This window comes from Carassius gibelio, chromosome B20, assembly GCF_023724105.1.
Source record: "Carassius gibelio isolate Cgi1373 ecotype wild population from Czech Republic chromosome B20, carGib1.2-hapl.c, whole genome shotgun sequence".
NCBI classification, from domain to species: Eukaryota; Metazoa; Chordata; class Actinopteri; order Cypriniformes; family Cyprinidae; genus Carassius; species Carassius gibelio.
In genome coordinates, this window is record NC_068415.1 from 1 (window position 1) to 18,257 (window position 18,257).

General features: G+C 37.4%; 1 protein-coding gene across 1 annotated transcript; it reads left to right on the plus strand.

Annotated features, from left to right (window-relative positions):
* Positions 1 to 597: 597 nt before the first annotated feature.
* On the plus strand, positions 598 to 16,273 carry LOC127983493 (calcium-dependent secretion activator 2-like; the record flags this gene model as incomplete). Its single annotated transcript, XM_052585700.1, has 8 exons — positions 598 to 764; positions 1,871 to 2,101; positions 2,374 to 2,495; positions 9,878 to 9,989; positions 10,395 to 10,534; positions 14,307 to 14,373; positions 15,008 to 15,116; positions 15,991 to 16,273. Coding segments are annotated over 8 exons (1,178 nt in total), but the record flags the coding sequence as incomplete, so codon positions are not given.
* Between the last annotated feature and the right edge of the window lie 1,984 nt (positions 16,274 to 18,257).

The window sequence follows — 18,257 nt, forward strand, 5'->3', positions numbered from 1 at the left end:
CGCTAATGAAGGTTGATGTGATGGGAGCATGTGATGGCAGCTCAGTAAAGCATGGCAGACATTAGCCGGCCTCGTTACGGACACCAGCACTCAGTCTTCACATGTTCTTCTGCGGTTTACAGCATCACTTTACACAGCAGACCGAGAAAGAAACTTTGGGTGAGCTAGTGTGGTGCAGCAATAGTGCAGTGTGGAATGGGAGCGGAGTCCATCCCACTGCTGCCAAAGGGAGAAAAGCTTATCAAGTGGAAACAGTGCTCCGGTGGGGGTGGTGTGTGTGTGAGATACAGAGAGATTTCCCACTCGTGGAGAGGAATCCCTGTGTTGTCAACATGCCAGAAGTGCTGTGTGGGCGTGTTTGTGTGTCACTTGTGTGTGTGTGTGTGTGTGTGTGTTTCATGCTCCTAAAACGCTTCATTTGAGGGCATGCCAGAGCCGCTCAGCGAACGGATAAAGACATTAAACGTTTTTATGATCTCATATCTCCTCGGTATGGCATGGCCAAGTACCACCGCTGCTTCACGAGGCTCTAAAGAGATTACTGGTCGAATCATGGTGGTAATAAGCCTATCTTGCACATCTTTTGACCATGGTCAGCTCTGATCTATCTAGATCTACCTGTGGGTAATGGGTTCAGTAAGCCGTGTCAGACAGATAAGCTTTGTCTCGTGTTCTCCGTGCAGCTGGACAATGTGGACGAGCAGGCAGCGCAGATCCGCAGAGAGCTGGATGGGAGACTGCAGCAGGCCGAGAAAATAGCCAGAGTAAGACAACTTCAGCTGCTTCTCTCTTTTTGGTAAAAAAAAAATACAAAAACTACACTATTGCTGATTAAAATGGATTCAAATAAGACAAGTTTGTTTTCTTACAGTTTTAAAGGTGCATTAAGTGTGTTATCAAATGAGTGCATTTCAGTGTTTTCTTCACATACAAGTTGCAGACACAAGACTCTTACGAATCAACTCTTTATGAGTTTGGTGAAAAAAATTGTAAAGGTCTCAAACAGTTTTGAATTGAACTCAGATCCATTACAGTGTAAATAATATAAAATAACAGCAACAACAAAAACTACTATATATATATATATATATATATATATATATATATATATATATATATATATATATATATATATATATATATATGTATATATATATATATATATATATATATATATATATATATGTATATATATATATATATATATGTATATATATATATATATATATATATATATATATATATATATATATATATATATATATATATATATATATATACACTGTATGTGTGTAATTTTTTAACTTATATGCTCATTCATGATATTTTTTAATAATTCAATAAATAAATGTAATTTAAAAAATCTGACTAATTATTTAGCAAAAAATATTATTGGTTTGGCTATTTTTAGCATATTGTGGATTGAGCCAGTCATATTGTGGACTCATTCAGAGCTGTTAAATAAATGTGAAACGCTTTGAACTTTTGAAATTGCTTTTTATTATTAAATATTAGTAGTTGCGCCATTTATACAACACATTGTGGACTAATCAGTTACATTGTGAACTCGTTCAGTGAATTATTCATAGCCATTATTGAGTAAATAATATTAAATAATATAAAATATGAAACATTTAAAAAACTAAATAAGTAAAGCTAAATAATTGTAGTGTATTGTTGATTATTCATTCATGTTGCATGAGTAAATGTAAATTGATATTAAATAAACAACAATAAAAATAAAAATTCCCCCCAAATATTAATTGTTAATCTTTTATGTAATCCATTTTTGACTAATGGTAAGTTGGAATCAACTGTACGGGTGTCTTAAAGTCGCAGTGTTCATCCTGTTTCCTGCTGCGTCCAATAGGAGAGGAAGTTTCCAAAGTTTATTTCCAAAGACATGGAGATGATGTACGTGGAGGAGCTCAGGTCGTCCGTTAACCTGCTGATGGCAAACCTGGAGAGCCAACCTGTGGCCAAAGACTTCAAGCCCAAAATCAAGCCCAAACTCACACCCATGAACAGCTTCCTGGACATCGGCGATGAGAACGACTTGCCCCTCTCCAAATCTGACGTAGTGCTCTCGTTTTCTTTGGAGGTAGATATTTGATGCCAAAGATGCCATCGTTGCTTTACAATTCACCATCACCTTGCTGCTTGTGATGCTTGTGATGATTACAGCTACAAAGCACTTGAATGGTTCAATAAAAACATTAATTCCACTTGAGTAAAGTGTTTGAACAAGGAATTGTCAAAATTACATTTTTAGTGATTGGATTGTATAAACAGCTAATTGCCAAAAAGCACTCTTTGGTTGTGTTTCAATTGTCATGTGAAGTCTAATCGTGTGGTCTTGTTTCCTTCACCCAGATTGTGATCATTGAGGTGCAGGGGCTGAAATCCGTTGCTCCTAACCGGATCGTGTACTGCACCATGGAGGTGGAGGGAGGAGAGAAGCTCCAGACGGATCAAGCCGAGGCCTCCAGACCACAGTGAGTAAGATTTTATTTAAAGAAATCAATACTTTTATTCAGCAAGGACACATTAAACTAATCAAAGGTGACAGTAAAGACATCTGAATGTCTGAATATTATAGTCAAATTTCTAATAAATTTCAAACTTTCCATTCATCAAAGAATTATGAAAAGGAAAAATGTATCACGGTTTCCATTAAAATATTAAGCCACACAACAGTAGTAAATCAACATAATCAGAAGGATTTCTGAAGGATTATGTGACACTGAAAACGTAAAAAAAAACAAATAAATACCAGACTAATCTTACCAACTCCAAACTTTTTAAAGTATGGTAAACTGGAAGGTAACATTAGTAAATCCAAACAAAGGTCAGTTCTCAAACAGGGTCATGCAAGGTCAACGAAAGAGTCAAAAATCCAATATCATATCCAGTTTTATACCATAAATGAAAAATAAAGGTCAAAAACAACTACATGAAGATAGGCAGCTTTATAGCTCTCAGTGACATAGTTGTGGCATTATTTCTGATAATTGTATTTTTTTCTTGTAAATGTCACTTTATATCTCACAATGTGAGATGTATTTCTTATTTATAAACTTCATCTCACCATCAACTGTTTTATATTTTACTCTGAAGTGGAAAAAGGATGAAACGACATTTTAGAGTCTGGTGAGGGCTCCCCCTGGTGGTTATGGGTTATTTTTATTTTTTTTATTAAAAACAGATGCAAATCCAGGTGCCAGCTAACTTTTTTAAATAAATAACACCTTTATATAGAATGTTTTTTTGTTTGTCATTCATATATATGCTATTTTTAAGACAAAAAAACATTAAGGTTAAGGTTAACAGCATGTTCAGTTATGTTAATTCAAAGTGTTTTTTATTCAGTCCTTATTTTATTTTTTTATTTAGAAATGCACAAAATGAGCCAATCTCTTTGACCTTTTTAAGGTCACTGCTCTATTTTCATTCTATAGTACGCTGACATACAAATCCGCTGGGAACATCTCACACTTGCTTTTTATCTTCAATCCTTGAGCATGAAATCGCTCTTATCTCATCAGCTCCCCATTAGTGTAGTGACTTGTTTTGACACTGTAGACACGTTGAAAATATTCCTGCTGCGCTGCTCTGAAGTGCAAATGTGGCTCTGTCACACTGCTGGACCCAGAATGACACTCTTTATGTATGAGACACAGAATTGTGAAGCGGTCATCACTGGCAGCAGTGTTTTGTGTAATCGTTCAATGAATCTCCGGGTCCCTTTGAGTCGATAGCATATCTGTACTAATGATGCATCTGACCTGAACTGACTAGCATGTCAAAGCTGTAATATGTGTTAAGAGGACAGTGAGCTCGGAAATATAATAATTGGAATCGTAATCATCTAGAATCGCATATGTGGAGGTTTTCTGCTTATGTTTAATATTATTTTTATATCTGCTTTATTATTATTATTATTATTATTATTATTATTATTATTATTAAAAATTCCCTCCCTTGCCAGTGTACTAACTAGAAGCTGAATAATACACAGCCTATAAGAAATAAGACTAAGAAATAATAAGACTAAGGATTTTTCTGGTCGACTATTTTTTCTGGTCGTTCATTTTAAGCATTAGTCGACTAACTGTAAGTTTATTAATAAATCTTTTAAATCATAATAATGAGCCTTTAATTGCCTACATAGCCTAATAAGCGCTCAAGCACACGCATAAAGCCTTTCACAGAGCACCAGCAGAACTAATGATTATGAATGTCAGGGAAAAACAGTAAGGAGAGTGCATTAACATTTTAATAACTGGTGCTTTCAATAGTTTTCGGTTTAAGATATGAAGTCGATGACACTGACTCATCATCTGTGCAGTAGTGATGCGCCTGTGTGCATGTTTCATATGGATTACATAATCAGAGAATATTTGTTTTGATTTGAATTAGTCAATTTGCAAGTAGACATTTCACTCTCTATAGATATATTTGTCGGTAAGGCAAAGATATACACAGAGTTTCACGCTCGAATTCACAGAGACCAAGACGGCAGAAAGCACATCCTGTTTGCTTTTTCTTTATTTTACAAAAGCGCAATGTTTTGTTCTTATTGTGAGTGCCCACAAATAAAAGTAGAGTCTTATGTACTAATCTTATCTGTATGAACAAGTAGCCTATTTTAAGAGCAAGTTAGCACTCCAGTGCCTCCATCTGTCCTACAGTTAGCATGCTTCAACACTCACAGATACCTGAACAGTGCACATTTTTCGAGGTTAACGTCAGATTGAGCGTCATGTAAAGCTGCTAATATTTACACATTTCAGATGATAATCCATATTTGAGGTCGATGAATGAAAGGTGAGCGTTTGGATGCCCTGCCTGATGTACTGTATTACTACAAAGACCAGCTGTTAACGATCTGTCCGTCACAGACTGCTGATTCTTTATTTAGTTTTTCTGCAACTAAGTGAAAATAAAATGTTGGTTGACCGAGCCTCTTCTGGTCGACTAACACGTAGTCGACTATTAGGGGGGCAGTCATAATAGACTCTCAATACATCTGCCTCCCATTTCTGGATTTCATATTGGTTTCCATTGATCAGGTTCCATATTTGTTGTTTGTTGAGGAGTTGTATATTTATAGTAGTTAATATCAGTAACTTTCGTACTCTTTTAGTTCACTTTGACTGTGGACTTGAACAGGTAAATGCAAGGTCTCTTTTCTCAGAGAGCTCCTGATCAATCTTACCTCCAAGCGTTCCAGTATGGGCGCGATATGACAAGGAGGAGGAATTCATCAAGCCTAAATGAGCTTCCTCGCTCTCTGAGAAATGCATGTGGCCTTTAAGAGTGTTGTGTTGCGTTGAATAGAAAGATGACTCGGATCACACTCATTTGCCCAGCCATTTAGCAATATATGCTTAACGGATGCAAAGAATGTAAAGTCTGGAAGTAATATCCTATCTGTCTGTCTGTTTGTCTTATTTAACTGCTTTTCATGATCATTTTAGCACAACTTTTCTTTGACCCAGCTCTGTTTTTTGTTACTGTGCCATTAAGAAATAGATCCAATGGATGATCTTTTTGGACTGGATTGTTTTTGCTGAAAGTTACAGTATGGTTTCATTGTACACAAATAGATGATATTACTCAAAGACCAGCGAAAATTTGCTTCCTCCTGTTATGACCTCTGTAAAACACAACTACAACCTAGCAACTTTGTGTTGTGCACTTAAATTAAAGATGCCATTTATTGTGGTTTTGCCCCCTCTTATATTACATTTCTAAGACCGCTATTATTCCCTTTTTTCTCCTGCAGACACTGGAAATTGAAATGTCACTTGTAATCTCATCAAGGTGAATCAGTGGCGTGTGAGATGATTTCCGTGTGTTTATTATTCGGTCACCTGCTGGAGTCATGTGGTTCAACCCGATAACGCTCACATTTGACCTCGCAGTATGATGTTAATTAGCACAGAGGAACCACATCTGGATGCGGATCCCAAGATTCATGCATGTGACCATTTTTGGTTAAAGGGGTCTGTCATGAAACATTTCTCAAAATTGTGTAAAATTATTTTTAATCATTTAAAACTAAATTATAAAATTGACTGAAATGATAAAGGAGGAATAATATCATTTATTTTTATAAAAAAAAATGTATAAGACCACTTCTGTAATATAATGGGTGTTGCAAGTGAAATTTCCTACTATCAAATAAATGTCAGACATATGTGATTATATTATACCGGAATTAAATTAGAATTACATTTCAATTTGGCCTGTGATGTAATTTCCTATAAATGTGGTTACAGAGAAGGCATTAGACATTTATTATTAGTCTTTTATTGGCTTTGTGAACATTACCTACAAATGAAAGCATAATGAAACCCATTTTTTTAAGGTGTTTATAACTGTATTTATTTTATTCTTTTACGTATTTCCTTGCAGAAGTACTCTTAGATTAAACTCTCCCCTGCAAATCTCCTGAGACCATTTAAGGATGATTATTATTCCCAAATAATGTCAGTGTCTGGTTCTGTCAACATGAGTATATTGCAAACAAATGCAACTAAATTTAGAAAAAGTAATATTCTATGTGAAGGTATTGCATTAGTGTACTGGTTTGATTAGACGTGCAAAGATGTGTTGTTTTGTTGCCTAGGCGGCAATTTAGCTTAATGAATAATCCTCCTTACTTGTTTTAAGGGCTTCAGTTTTAGACCTGTAACATCAACAGAACTCCCAAAATATCCATCCACTGGTGAAGCTCCCCAAGTTTGGGGGGTTTGGGCTCTAGACAATGTCAATCAGAGTGAAAACTGAAGGATCTTGTCTGTCATTGGCAACTACTGAAATCCAATTTGAAATGAATAAGGAGCAATAAAAAAAATGGCATTTATTTATTAAGACTGATTTTATTTGTCATGCACAACATGGAGTGATGCACACTAGAGGTGTGCTGTTTAGATCGAGTTTGTGTTGAAGATCTGCAAGTTATTTATTCACGTTCTCTCATTTAAAATGCAAATAAGTGTAAATGTCAGCATTGTCATGTCTAAAGAATGGAAGCTTGTCAGGTGAAGCATGAGATCATTGATGCATTTCAGTCAGTTTGCTATTTCATGCCAGACGTTAATCCTGCTCTGAGGCTTTCTTAAATATTTATTTGTATGTAGACTTACATTTTAACAAAATGTAAAGGTGCAATGAAAAAAAAACAATATAGTAGTGTGTAAATTTTAACTTATTCCCCGTACACATTGCAACAAAGCCAAGTTGTAACTTATGCGCTGGGAAAGTTACCTAAAGGCTGCCACAAACTGACAGTCAGACATTAGTGACCATTGGTCCATTGTTGAAAATCCACTTTTTGTGGTGTTGATTATGTCGGCACTAGTTGGGGGCTTCTTTTAGGCTGTCTTCACATGTTGAATCAGCGGCAGGCAGTCGTGAGATAGATCACTCTTATTGGCTGATCAGCTTAGCGAATCAGTTCACAAGAGAAAAAAAAGTGAGGTGTTGAAAACGAGAAAATTACAAAGTCTAGAAGACACACAGAAAGCTGTTCTAATTTTACGCCATCTTACCTGAGCATCTAATACATATTCAAAATGGTAAGCAAATGCTACTTTGTTTATGGTTTTTAGTTCCGCGGTCTTGATTTGGGTATCTCTTTTTGAATAATGAATATAGACTATTGCCACCTGCTGATATATTCAGTTATAGGGATATTTCTCCAAAAAAATGCAAAATCAGTCATTAATTACTCACCCTCATGTTGTTCCAAACCCGTAAAAGTTTTGTTAATCTTAGGAACGTTTTTGACTCTATGATGACAGGACTGTTTAGAGTTGACAGGAAGCAAAAGGGTCTGGGATTCGAACTCGGGACACCCGAGTGCGCTATGCAATGGCGCTGCATGTTGACACGCTGCCCACAAGGCTATCGACGCCGACCACATGGATTGTTTTAGCAATTTCTTTACTACCTTCCTGGGCCTTTCAGGTTTGAAATGACAGGAGGGTCAGTAATCAATGCAAATTAGTCACAACACAGTTGGCTTTTGTCACTTCTAGTGTTTAATTGTCAGATTGGTTTGTCACAACATTAAGAGAGAAAGATTTTTAGCTTTAGCCCACCCGCTGGTTGATCCTGTAACTGTGGCTGCGGAGAGCATCTTTCTCCATTGTCTGACTAAAGCCCATTGAGTTGAATGGGAATTCCTCCAGATCATCAGATATTGCGCACCTCCTTACTAACATCATGAGGCCGACAGACACCCAGCCTGGATTCACGCAGAGGCTTAGACACCATAGACTGCATAATCAGACAGTGATTCAGCAGTATGACTCAGTTTTTGTTGTAGACAGACTAGATTAGCTGTGAAAAGATGTGCGAGTGTGTATGTGTGCTGAATCATGATTAAGGATTTGAATGCTTTATATGATACAAGCGATTCATTGGTCCGCCATTTGTTCTGCTGAAGCATGCACTTTCTTTATCAGTATATAGGCTAAAGATCTCATATGTTAGCTCAACCAAATGTACATACTGAACAGTTCGTTCACATTCAAAACACTGTCTGGGGGCTTTACTGTTTTAGAAAGCAGAAGAACTGAATTAGATGTGGGAGTCGACTCCTACAGTCAATTTGCCACAAGCAACTGTTGGCCCGCCTGAGAGAAAGAGTTCATTTGATTATGCTGTTGTGTGTTTGCTCAGCTATAGATATACAATATTTCTGTATTTTTCTTAGAGATCTTATCTCAGAAACTCACACACAGACATGTTCTGATAGACTGATATGCAAGCATGCTATACATAAAGATGACTCTCAGTCACACTCTGCCAGCTTTCCTAACAGATTGGCGTTTAGAGTCAATATTTGTTTTTATGGCTTCCTTTTGGAGTTAAGTTATGTTTTTAGAGTCAAGCTTTTGGAGTTAAATTGTTTCAAGTCTTGTTTTTAGTTTTGCTTTTGGAGTCAATTCTTGTTTTTTGTTTAGTCAAAACTCAAGTCTTAATGTAAGTCTTGTGATTGGAGTCATTTTTTTTTTTTAAGTCAAGTCTTGTTTTTATGACTTGTGTTTAGAGCCATTTCTTGTTTTTGAAGGCGTCTTGTTTTTAAATCTTGTGTTTGGAGTCTTTTGTTTTTTTTAAATCTTGTTTAAAATCTTCTTTTTGGAGTCATTATTTATTTTTATTTTTTTAAGTCAAGTCTTGTTTTAAGTCTTGTCTTTGGAGTAATTTGTTGTTTTGGGTTTATTTTATTTATTTTAAGTCAAGTCTTGTTTTATGTCTTGTCTTTGGAGTAATTTGTTGTTTTGGGTTTATTTTATTTATTTATTTATTTTTAAATCAAGTCATGTCTTATGTTTAGAGTCATTTCTTGTTTTTGAAGTCAAGTCTTGTTTTTAAATCTTATATTTGGAGTCATTTGTTTTTTTTAAGTCAAGTCTTGTTTTAAGTCTTGTCTTTGGAGTAATTACTTGTTTTCAGAGGTAAATTTTGTTTTCAGTCTTGCTTTTTGAATTAAGTTTTATTTTATGTATTGTCTTTTTATTTCTGTTTTTTGGAGTTAAATTAAAAATTTTTAGTCTTGCTTTTTATGTCAACATATTTTTAATGTCTTGATGTCAACATCTATCTCATATGCAAACAGACACAATGTTTGGTGTGTTTAATTTGAGATTTCTTATTAGTGGGAAAAAATAAAAATAAAACACTGAATATATTTATAAATTACAAAAGCAAAGTTTTACAAAAACAAATAGACACTTTACCATCCCACATACTAATTTGATCAAACAAAGACAGGAAATATTCAGCAGACACTTCTGGAGAAGTGGTGAATACAAAATGAAGTCTCCTATTGTGACGGCTGATTTGTTTTCTTCTTCTACAGGTGGGGCACACAAGGTGATTTCACCACCACACACCCCCTGCCCGCGGTCAAAGTCAAACTCTTCACTGAAAGCACTGGAGTCCTGGCTCTGGAGGACAAGGAGCTGGGCAGGGTGAGACCAGAGTCTGTCCTTCCATCCACCGCTAAAGTTTACATCCAGCTACTTCTGTGTTCGATCTGGACAACATGCTCAGTTATTGGCTGATGTTGTGGGAACAGATGTTCTGCACACAGTGTGGGCATGTGTGTTTGTATGAGTGTGAGGGGAAAGTGAGCTACAGGCGAGGAAATCTCTTGTGATTAGGGCTCATGCTCCTGGAGTAACAGATGGAGACTTCCCGTTAGAGACTCGCACCAAACAGACTGCACCTCTTCCATCCATTTTCTCCTGCTGTCTCTCTCTGTTCATCTAACCCTCTTTTTCTCTCCTCTCCCATCATCCCTTTCACACCTATCTCTCCAGCTGCCTATCCAGGTGTATCTGTCCTAATAACGTTTTTTCTCTCGTTCTGTCCAGGTGGTCCTTCACCCCACTACAAACGGGCCCAAAACGGCAGAGCTGCACAAGATGGTAGTGCCTAAGAACAGCCAAGACGTGGATCTGAAAATCAAACTGGCGGTCCGCATGGACAAACCCCCCAACATGAAGCACAGCGGGTACGTCTGTGATGACGCTCAATCCTGACCCCCAGGATCTGAATACGTCCTCATGTGCTATTATAGAAGCCACGAGAAGAGAAGAAACAATGCACAGATGAAAACTACAAATAGAAAATCCATGGATAAATAAGTTTTATTCTCACAGTTAGGAAATAATCAGCATTATATCAGCATAAATATAGAATAAATGTTAAATTCTTAATGTAAACTTGTAATGATGGTAATGGTTTTTGTCAGTTTGTGTGTGTGTGTGTGTTTTAGCATTTGATTGAATGGGAAAAAACTAACACCATTCATCTGCAAGCAAGTTTATATGAATTAGGTGCTTTGGACAAAATGTGGTTATAGTGCCACCTTGTGAGCATTTATTATTCGTGTGAGTCTCCTCTTGTTACACAGAACGTATATTAGAATAAGAATTTGACGGATCCTTCTGTCTGTCTGTATTTACTCATCCAGACTGGGCTCTGTCAGTTAATGCCACAGCTCTCAAAAGTGAGTAGCTGTAGTGAAGATGTGCGGGACCAGCTGCTGGGGTCCTTCCCTCAGCAGGACGGGGTCAGGGGTCAGATCACTGCTAATTACACAGAGGCCCTGTGTGCTTCCTCTAAAGAGCGGCTCCCTGAGAGGCCTGCTCTAATTGGCAGAAGCCTCTTCAACCTGCAATTACCTTTTTAACAGACCGCACAAGACATCGCAGAGGACCACTTCACACAGATACACCATTCTCACACAGATACTGTGCTGAGAATCACATTCACATCAATTGTGACATTTTATTTTGATTTGATCTAAAATAGAAATTCAAATTTTATTTACTCGCCCTCTTTCCATTAGACGCTTCAGACAATATTTTTTAATAAACTATACTTGAAAATAGTATTTTGGTGCATTCAAGTCAGAAAGACCACATTTAGAAATTGAATGTACATGAACGCCACAACAACTCTAAAATTTCATTTCTTTCGATGTACACTCTTTATTCGACATTTTGTAAAAGTAGTGTTTAAATACTTTGTTGTTGTTTTGTAGAAATGTTAGACTGCCATCTTTCTCTGACCAAAGTGACTTGAACACATTTGACGTCGTAATTACGACGTCCCATCTCGTAAATACGAACTTCCCAGGAGGACTTGAACACAGCATTTGACTCCTCCAGCATAATCCAAATCTTATAAAGCCACATTTGTGTGAGGAACAGGCTAAATTCATGATGCTTTTTGGTCGCATTTGAGATTTGTAAGACCAAAATCGTACTGTTTCAGTCTTAGGTTTTGTCCAATTACTCATTACAAACACCTGATGACTGTCCCAGTGCATGGGAAGAGAGAGAGAGTGATCGGTGGGGAGATTTTCAGGTTGAGTGCACCCCATTAAAAGAAGCCATCTGTTTATCAGCAGAGCGACTGAAGAATTGGGAGCCATTCAGTTTTGTGGAGTGACCCCAGCGTGGCCCTGAGAGAGAGCCAGTCTGATCAGTCTGTCTCGGTCTCACTTATGCTCACTCCCTCTTTCTTTCTCTCCCATGCTCCTTTTTTACTTCTTTTTGTATGCCTTTAAAACCATCTTTGCCCTCTTTCGTTTGAGGGCCAGGGCACACATTAAAGCCCTTTTTACACGTTTGCATTTTTCTCTCATAAAATCTCTTTTAACCTTACCCTTCGGTTACAGCTGCACATCGCATTTATGACTCACTGATTTGTTATATTGCATGTCATATTTTATACTACCTATGCTAAAAGTGGTGAAGACTGAAAAATATAGCATTGTAATGGGAGTTTAATACGCTCTTTTAGTATTATTTCTATACCGTAATAGTATTTAGCAATATTTTTACATTTTGTTATGTTTTTGTCATTTATTTATTCATTCATTCATTGTTCGTTTGTAAAGTTTTCTCGCCTCGCCTCGTTTTTTTTTTTTTGCAGTTTTTTTTTTTTTTTTGCAGTTGTAGTTTTAGTAATTTTAGTACATAACAACAAACAAAACTAATTTAAATTTCTTTCTTGTTGTTGCCAAGGCACCATTCAATTTTTTCCTACAGGTCCCAGACCAGAAATATTCACTAATATTTCAGTTTTTTTTTTTTTTTTTTATATGTAATTTCAGTTAAGTGCAAAGAATGAAGGAACAATGTACTGAGAGCTACAGTTATGTATTTCTATGCAAATCATTCATGATTCAGTTTTTAGATTTATTTTTACGACTGGTTTAAGTTTTATTAATTTGTCTTCCAAAGTATATTTTAGTTAGTTGCCGTTTGCAGCATTTCTAATTTATTCTAATTTATTTAAATGTAAATTTTATTTAATTACTTTTTTTTATTATTTAGTTTTAGATAACATTAACAACACTGGTTCAAAAGCAAAGAAACAATGTCCTGACAATTACAAGAACGCATTCCTATGCAAATCATTATTTAAAAAAATTGAACATTTATTAAGTCACTAAACTAAATGCCAGATTATTTAATAATGCTTTTTGAGTTTGCAGTTCCAAATCTGTTCAGTTTGTGTTTCACAAATAAGGCCCAATTAAAAACCAGTGTTTTCTGCAATACTGCCATTAAACCACATGGGGGCACTACAACCGTTATAAAAACCACTCACATCTGACATGTAATGCCTCTTTTTTCTCATAGAGACTATTTCCTCAGTGTTTAATAGGTCTTTTTACAGTCATATTGACATAAATTGTGAGGTTAACATTTGTATCACGTTTAAAAACTCATAACTTGCATTGTGCAATTTATCCGAGTGATAAAACCTATAGACTTTTTTCGGATGTTAATGAAAGATGAGAAGAACAGATTATTTGTAAATTAAGTCTTTTTGCAAACAAGTTGAGTGCTTCCTTTTGAGTAGATTAGAAAAAAAAAAATCATATCAGCTTAAAAGGATGAATCTGGCTCAATTTCAGTTTTATTTAGCCAGTGTTGTAATTTAAACTGTGATTTGTATTCATTTTTTTTACGATTCTTTTTGTGAAATCAAATATTCCTTGTATTTCTGAATGAATCACGTCGAACAGTTAAAAATGCTATTAATGCAACTCTTCAGTTTCTGCATTTGCTGACTGGTCTCCACCTAAGCTACCTGCACTACTTGCAATGTTTTGTATCTTCAGAAGATTGTCATTATTATTATTATTATTACTATTATTGTTCAGATTGAGCTGAAGTTGGCTGGAAAGTGCCTGCGGCGCGCCCGTTCACCCGGAGGTCGTCTCACCCGCCGTTATCCGGCCATTGTTGCCATCTAATTGGGATCATGTGTATCAGAAAGGTGTCGGAGAGTGAGCTGAAAATCACTTTCACAAGTGGATGATTACCTCTGCCACATGTTAACCCAGACTGGCCCGCTTCCATGCACTCACTGCTCCCTCAACCTTGACTGGAGCTTTCCCCCCACAGGCGCTGTGTGTCCATTTCTGAAGAATTGATTTCACCTCACCCATATTTCTGCACACATCCTTCTGTTTTGTCACAGTTCTGGGAATGTGCGCTTAATCAATAGCCGATGTTTTTTCCTCTCTGTCATTGAGTGAACCGGACAGAATTCAGGCGTTTGGGGAATTAATGAACGACTGCAAGTAAACTCTCTAAACTTTCTATAAGGGTTTTTGACCTTGGCTTAATCGATATGATGTTATATTTTAACATGATGATTTTTTTTTATCATGTTCGTGAATGAAAATATCGTGGGACGTTTCTGCTGTCGATCTGATGAATCCATGACACTCGTCGTAATATATCTTTATTTCTCTGTAGGTATCTTTACGCTTTAGGCCAGAGAGTCTGGAAGCGATGGAAGAGGAGATATTTTGTGCTTGTTCAGGTGGGCAGATTTCCTGATTAAAGCTTTATATATATATATTTAATTCATCTGCTGAAAAAAAAGAAAATAAAAGTTTATTTCCCCCCAGCATATTAATTTTTGAATGTCTCATGCATTCTGTGTTTACAAATGTAGTTCTTGTTGTTTTTCTGAAGGAAAACTAGTTTTTTGTGTGTGTGTAAAGGAGTGCTGCATCACTGATTTAAAAAAATAAGTTAATAAATCACTATCCTGCATCTGCGAAAATTGCATTTTTGTGTAAAATATTTTATGGGGGGGAAAACAGTGATTTTGTTGAATGAATCAGCAGGTTCTGTTGTTGAATTTGATGTGTAACACACACACACACACACACACACAAATAATAACAAGAATATAGCTGACCTGTCAGAGAACATTGTGACATCATCATTATTTTAAACTGGTCCATTTGAGTAAAATACCACAATAAATCCTTGCAAAAAAAAAGTATAATGCGTTACCTGCATTTGTGACATAACACAGTTTGGATATAAATTCTAAAAAATTTTAAGCTCTGTGTACTGTACAAATATAATAATATTGTATTACAATTTAGGATGAAGGGAAAAAAAGGATTGTGTTAAGATGGTTTCCTGTGTGTTGTGTTGTTCAGGTGAGTCAGTACACATTTGCTATGTGCAGTTACCGGGAGAAGAAGTCCGAGCCGCATGAGCTGATGCAGTTGGACGGGTATACGGTAGATTACTCTGATCCGCAGCCAGGTACACGCACGCTTCAACACTAATGCTCGTGTGGGCGTTTAGATTTTACTTCAAAATTGGATGAATAATCATGGTTAAAATGAATATCAGAGACCTCTGTCTTAAAATTGCTGCTTTCGAAAGAGATTCACATTATGAGCTTAAATGAAGCGGGGACGACTTGTAGAAAACCAGAATATAGTTAATTACACGGAGTGAAATGAGGTGGAAATGACATGTAAGGAATTAGAAATGTTTTGAAATGTTATTTTTATATATTTTTATACACAAATGAGTATTAAATGTTTAATGAATATCTGTATTATGTTGAAAGTTGTATATCTGTGTTCATAATCATTTTATAATATATTTTATCAAAATATAAATATCTATCAAATGTTTGTGTGTGTGTGTGTGTGTGTTGTTTTTTAATGTTTATTAGAATCCAAAGCAACTTTACGTTGAGATTATTTTGGTAGCACTTTAGTATAGGGACTAATTCTCACTAATAACTAGCTTAATAGCATGCCTATTATTAACATATCGGCTGTTTATTAGCATTTATAAAGCACATATTATTAATTGTGACCATATTCTACATCTCTAACCCTACCGAAATACCTAAACGTGTCAACTGCCTTACCAACTATCAATAAGCAGCAAATTATGAGTTTATTGAAGCAAAAGTCATAGTTAATGGTTTGTTAATAGCAAGAACTGAACCTTACAATAAAGTGTGAGCATTATTTTTTAGCATCAGCTGCATGAAACACATTATTGTTGATGTGTAGATGCCTAAATAGAGCAAGAGAAACACTCATGAGTGTTTTTGTCAGTGAAGTGTTCTTGAAAGAAAAAAATGACATGTATTAATTGCTAAAACCAATTTCTGCAGGTCTTCAGGGAGGCAGAGCTTTCTTCAGTGCTGTCCGAGAAGGGGATCTGGTGGTGTTCGCCAGCAATGACGATCAGGATCGCGCTCTTTGGGTCCAGGCCATGTACCGTGCCACAGGTCAATCCTATAAACCAGTAGCGCCCGCCCAGAACCAGCAGAACTGCAGAGGAGGGAATGCCCAAAAAGATGCCCCCGTGTCCTTACTCAGTATGTTATATGAAGTGTTTTAAATATGTGTTTTTTAGATTGTGATTTTCTTGATTTCAGACCATTTTTTGAAACCCTCAAACCTAAAATAAGGTGGGCTCTTTTCTGCCACCTTCAGCCGTCTCCTCCTGAAAGGACTTTGAAATCGGAGGTTGTGGTGGCCAGCCATCGATCCATCGGGCCGCAGCACAGACACAGTCTAAACAAATGTCAGCGGTGGGCTTGAATAACCCAAACACTGCTGCTGAGTGAAAGGAGGAGCACTTACACAACTCAAATGCTACAGTTTGCTCACTTTCAACAAACGGAGAGTGAGCCGAATGAGGTTTATATCATTATCGCCTCTGAAGAAGCGTTCTGTGTGCTCCAGGGCATTCATTTAACGTAAAAAAAGCTAAGGAACATGGCTTAAAACTAGCATTTTGCTCATAAATCTGCTATATAATCACTATAAAGCTTGCTTTTTGAACACTGATGGGGATTGTGAACATGAAAACGGGCTTTTATGAGTTAATAATGTGCATGCGCTGGCACTCGACTTCACAAGCGCCGCCGTTTGACTCCCATAAAATATTTTTCAAGGTCTCTTCATTCTTGTCTTACCGGACTTCATACACATCTTTTCATGCCTCCAAGGTTCAATGCAAAAGCCGAAGCGAATGATGGCGAATTGTTTGATTAAAAAGAACATTGAATATTTCCTCGGATCGCCAAAACGAAATGATTGCCCGGAAATCATCACAGTCAGTGATAACCAAAGTATTCGGCGAGTGAAAAGGTCATGCATTTTTTCAGAAATACTTCTTACAGATTGAATTTTATCACTAAATGAAAGCGAATGCCCTTAAAATCCAGTCTCATTTGACGGCCGTTAACAAAATCCGCCACGTTTCAGCGAGTCGATGAAGTTATTAACTCGTCCTGACATTGGATTTCCTATCATGGATTGATTCGCAGAGATCTGTCTCGCCGCCTTACGCTCAACACTACCCGGAGTCCTCTCATCGCCAGATCGCTGTTTCATATCTGAAGGAACGCCGATGTCTTGTCCTGCCTCATTAGTCTTTCTGACTCCAGCTGGATTCACTTGAAGCGACCCGCCGAGCCGTACCTGCGATATCGCCCCTGCTGCCATGTTGATACCTGTCATAAAGCTCCTGTCCGCCTTGTGGAGAGATGTCAGATGGATGTGACTGCTGGCCTGAGTGCCTGGACCGGGCCCCTTCAGCTGGGATTAAAGACGACGCACCCCCTCCGCACTGACTCCATCCACTTCTCCACGGATAATAGCGGTAACTTGAAGTTGACACGGATCAATGTGCTGCTCCTGTCAAACCCCATCCGTCACACTCTCGACGTGGATCAATACCATGCTCCTCATTTGTCTCTTTTTTTTCTCGATGTAACGAATATAAAATGACCTACATCGAATTAAAAGAACAGACAATGGGCCTATGGTTTTCGATCGGGAGATCGTACTTCTGCGCACCCAACAAGTGATGTTTTGGGGGGCAAAAACAAATGCCAACACTGCTTCCAGGCAAGAACGGGGCTTTTCACCGTCAATACCAAGTCGTTGGCATGCCAGAAATGGCAGCGTTAATAAAAGCAATCACTAATGCTTGTCTCAAGAAGGTGCCGCTGGCCATGGAGGCGTCAGGAGACGTGTCTCAAAAGCCTTGGTCTTTTGTGGTCCTTGAGAAGCGAAGGCCCTCGCTCCGCATATGTGGGCTCTCAACACGCCGCCAGCGAGTGTTAGGCTTTTCACGGACCTCCCATTAGCCCATTTTGAGGACGTTTCGTGAAAGGACTGGAAATGAACTTGGGCACACTTTTAGTGCTTTCTCCTGCTTTTTCTGCCTTGCTTCTTTCTCTCGGCTCCTTCTTTTCCTGACCCCTCGGCCCCTTTGCAACATTTTTTTTTTTCGCTCCTGCATTCAATCCCCCCCCACCCCCTTTCCTCTCTGCCTAAGCCGTGTCAGGAAGTCTGAATGCGTACGTTGGCAAACGTGCGCCTGTGTTCGTCCTAATTACAGCGCTCTCATAAAGGTGCGCTCCTT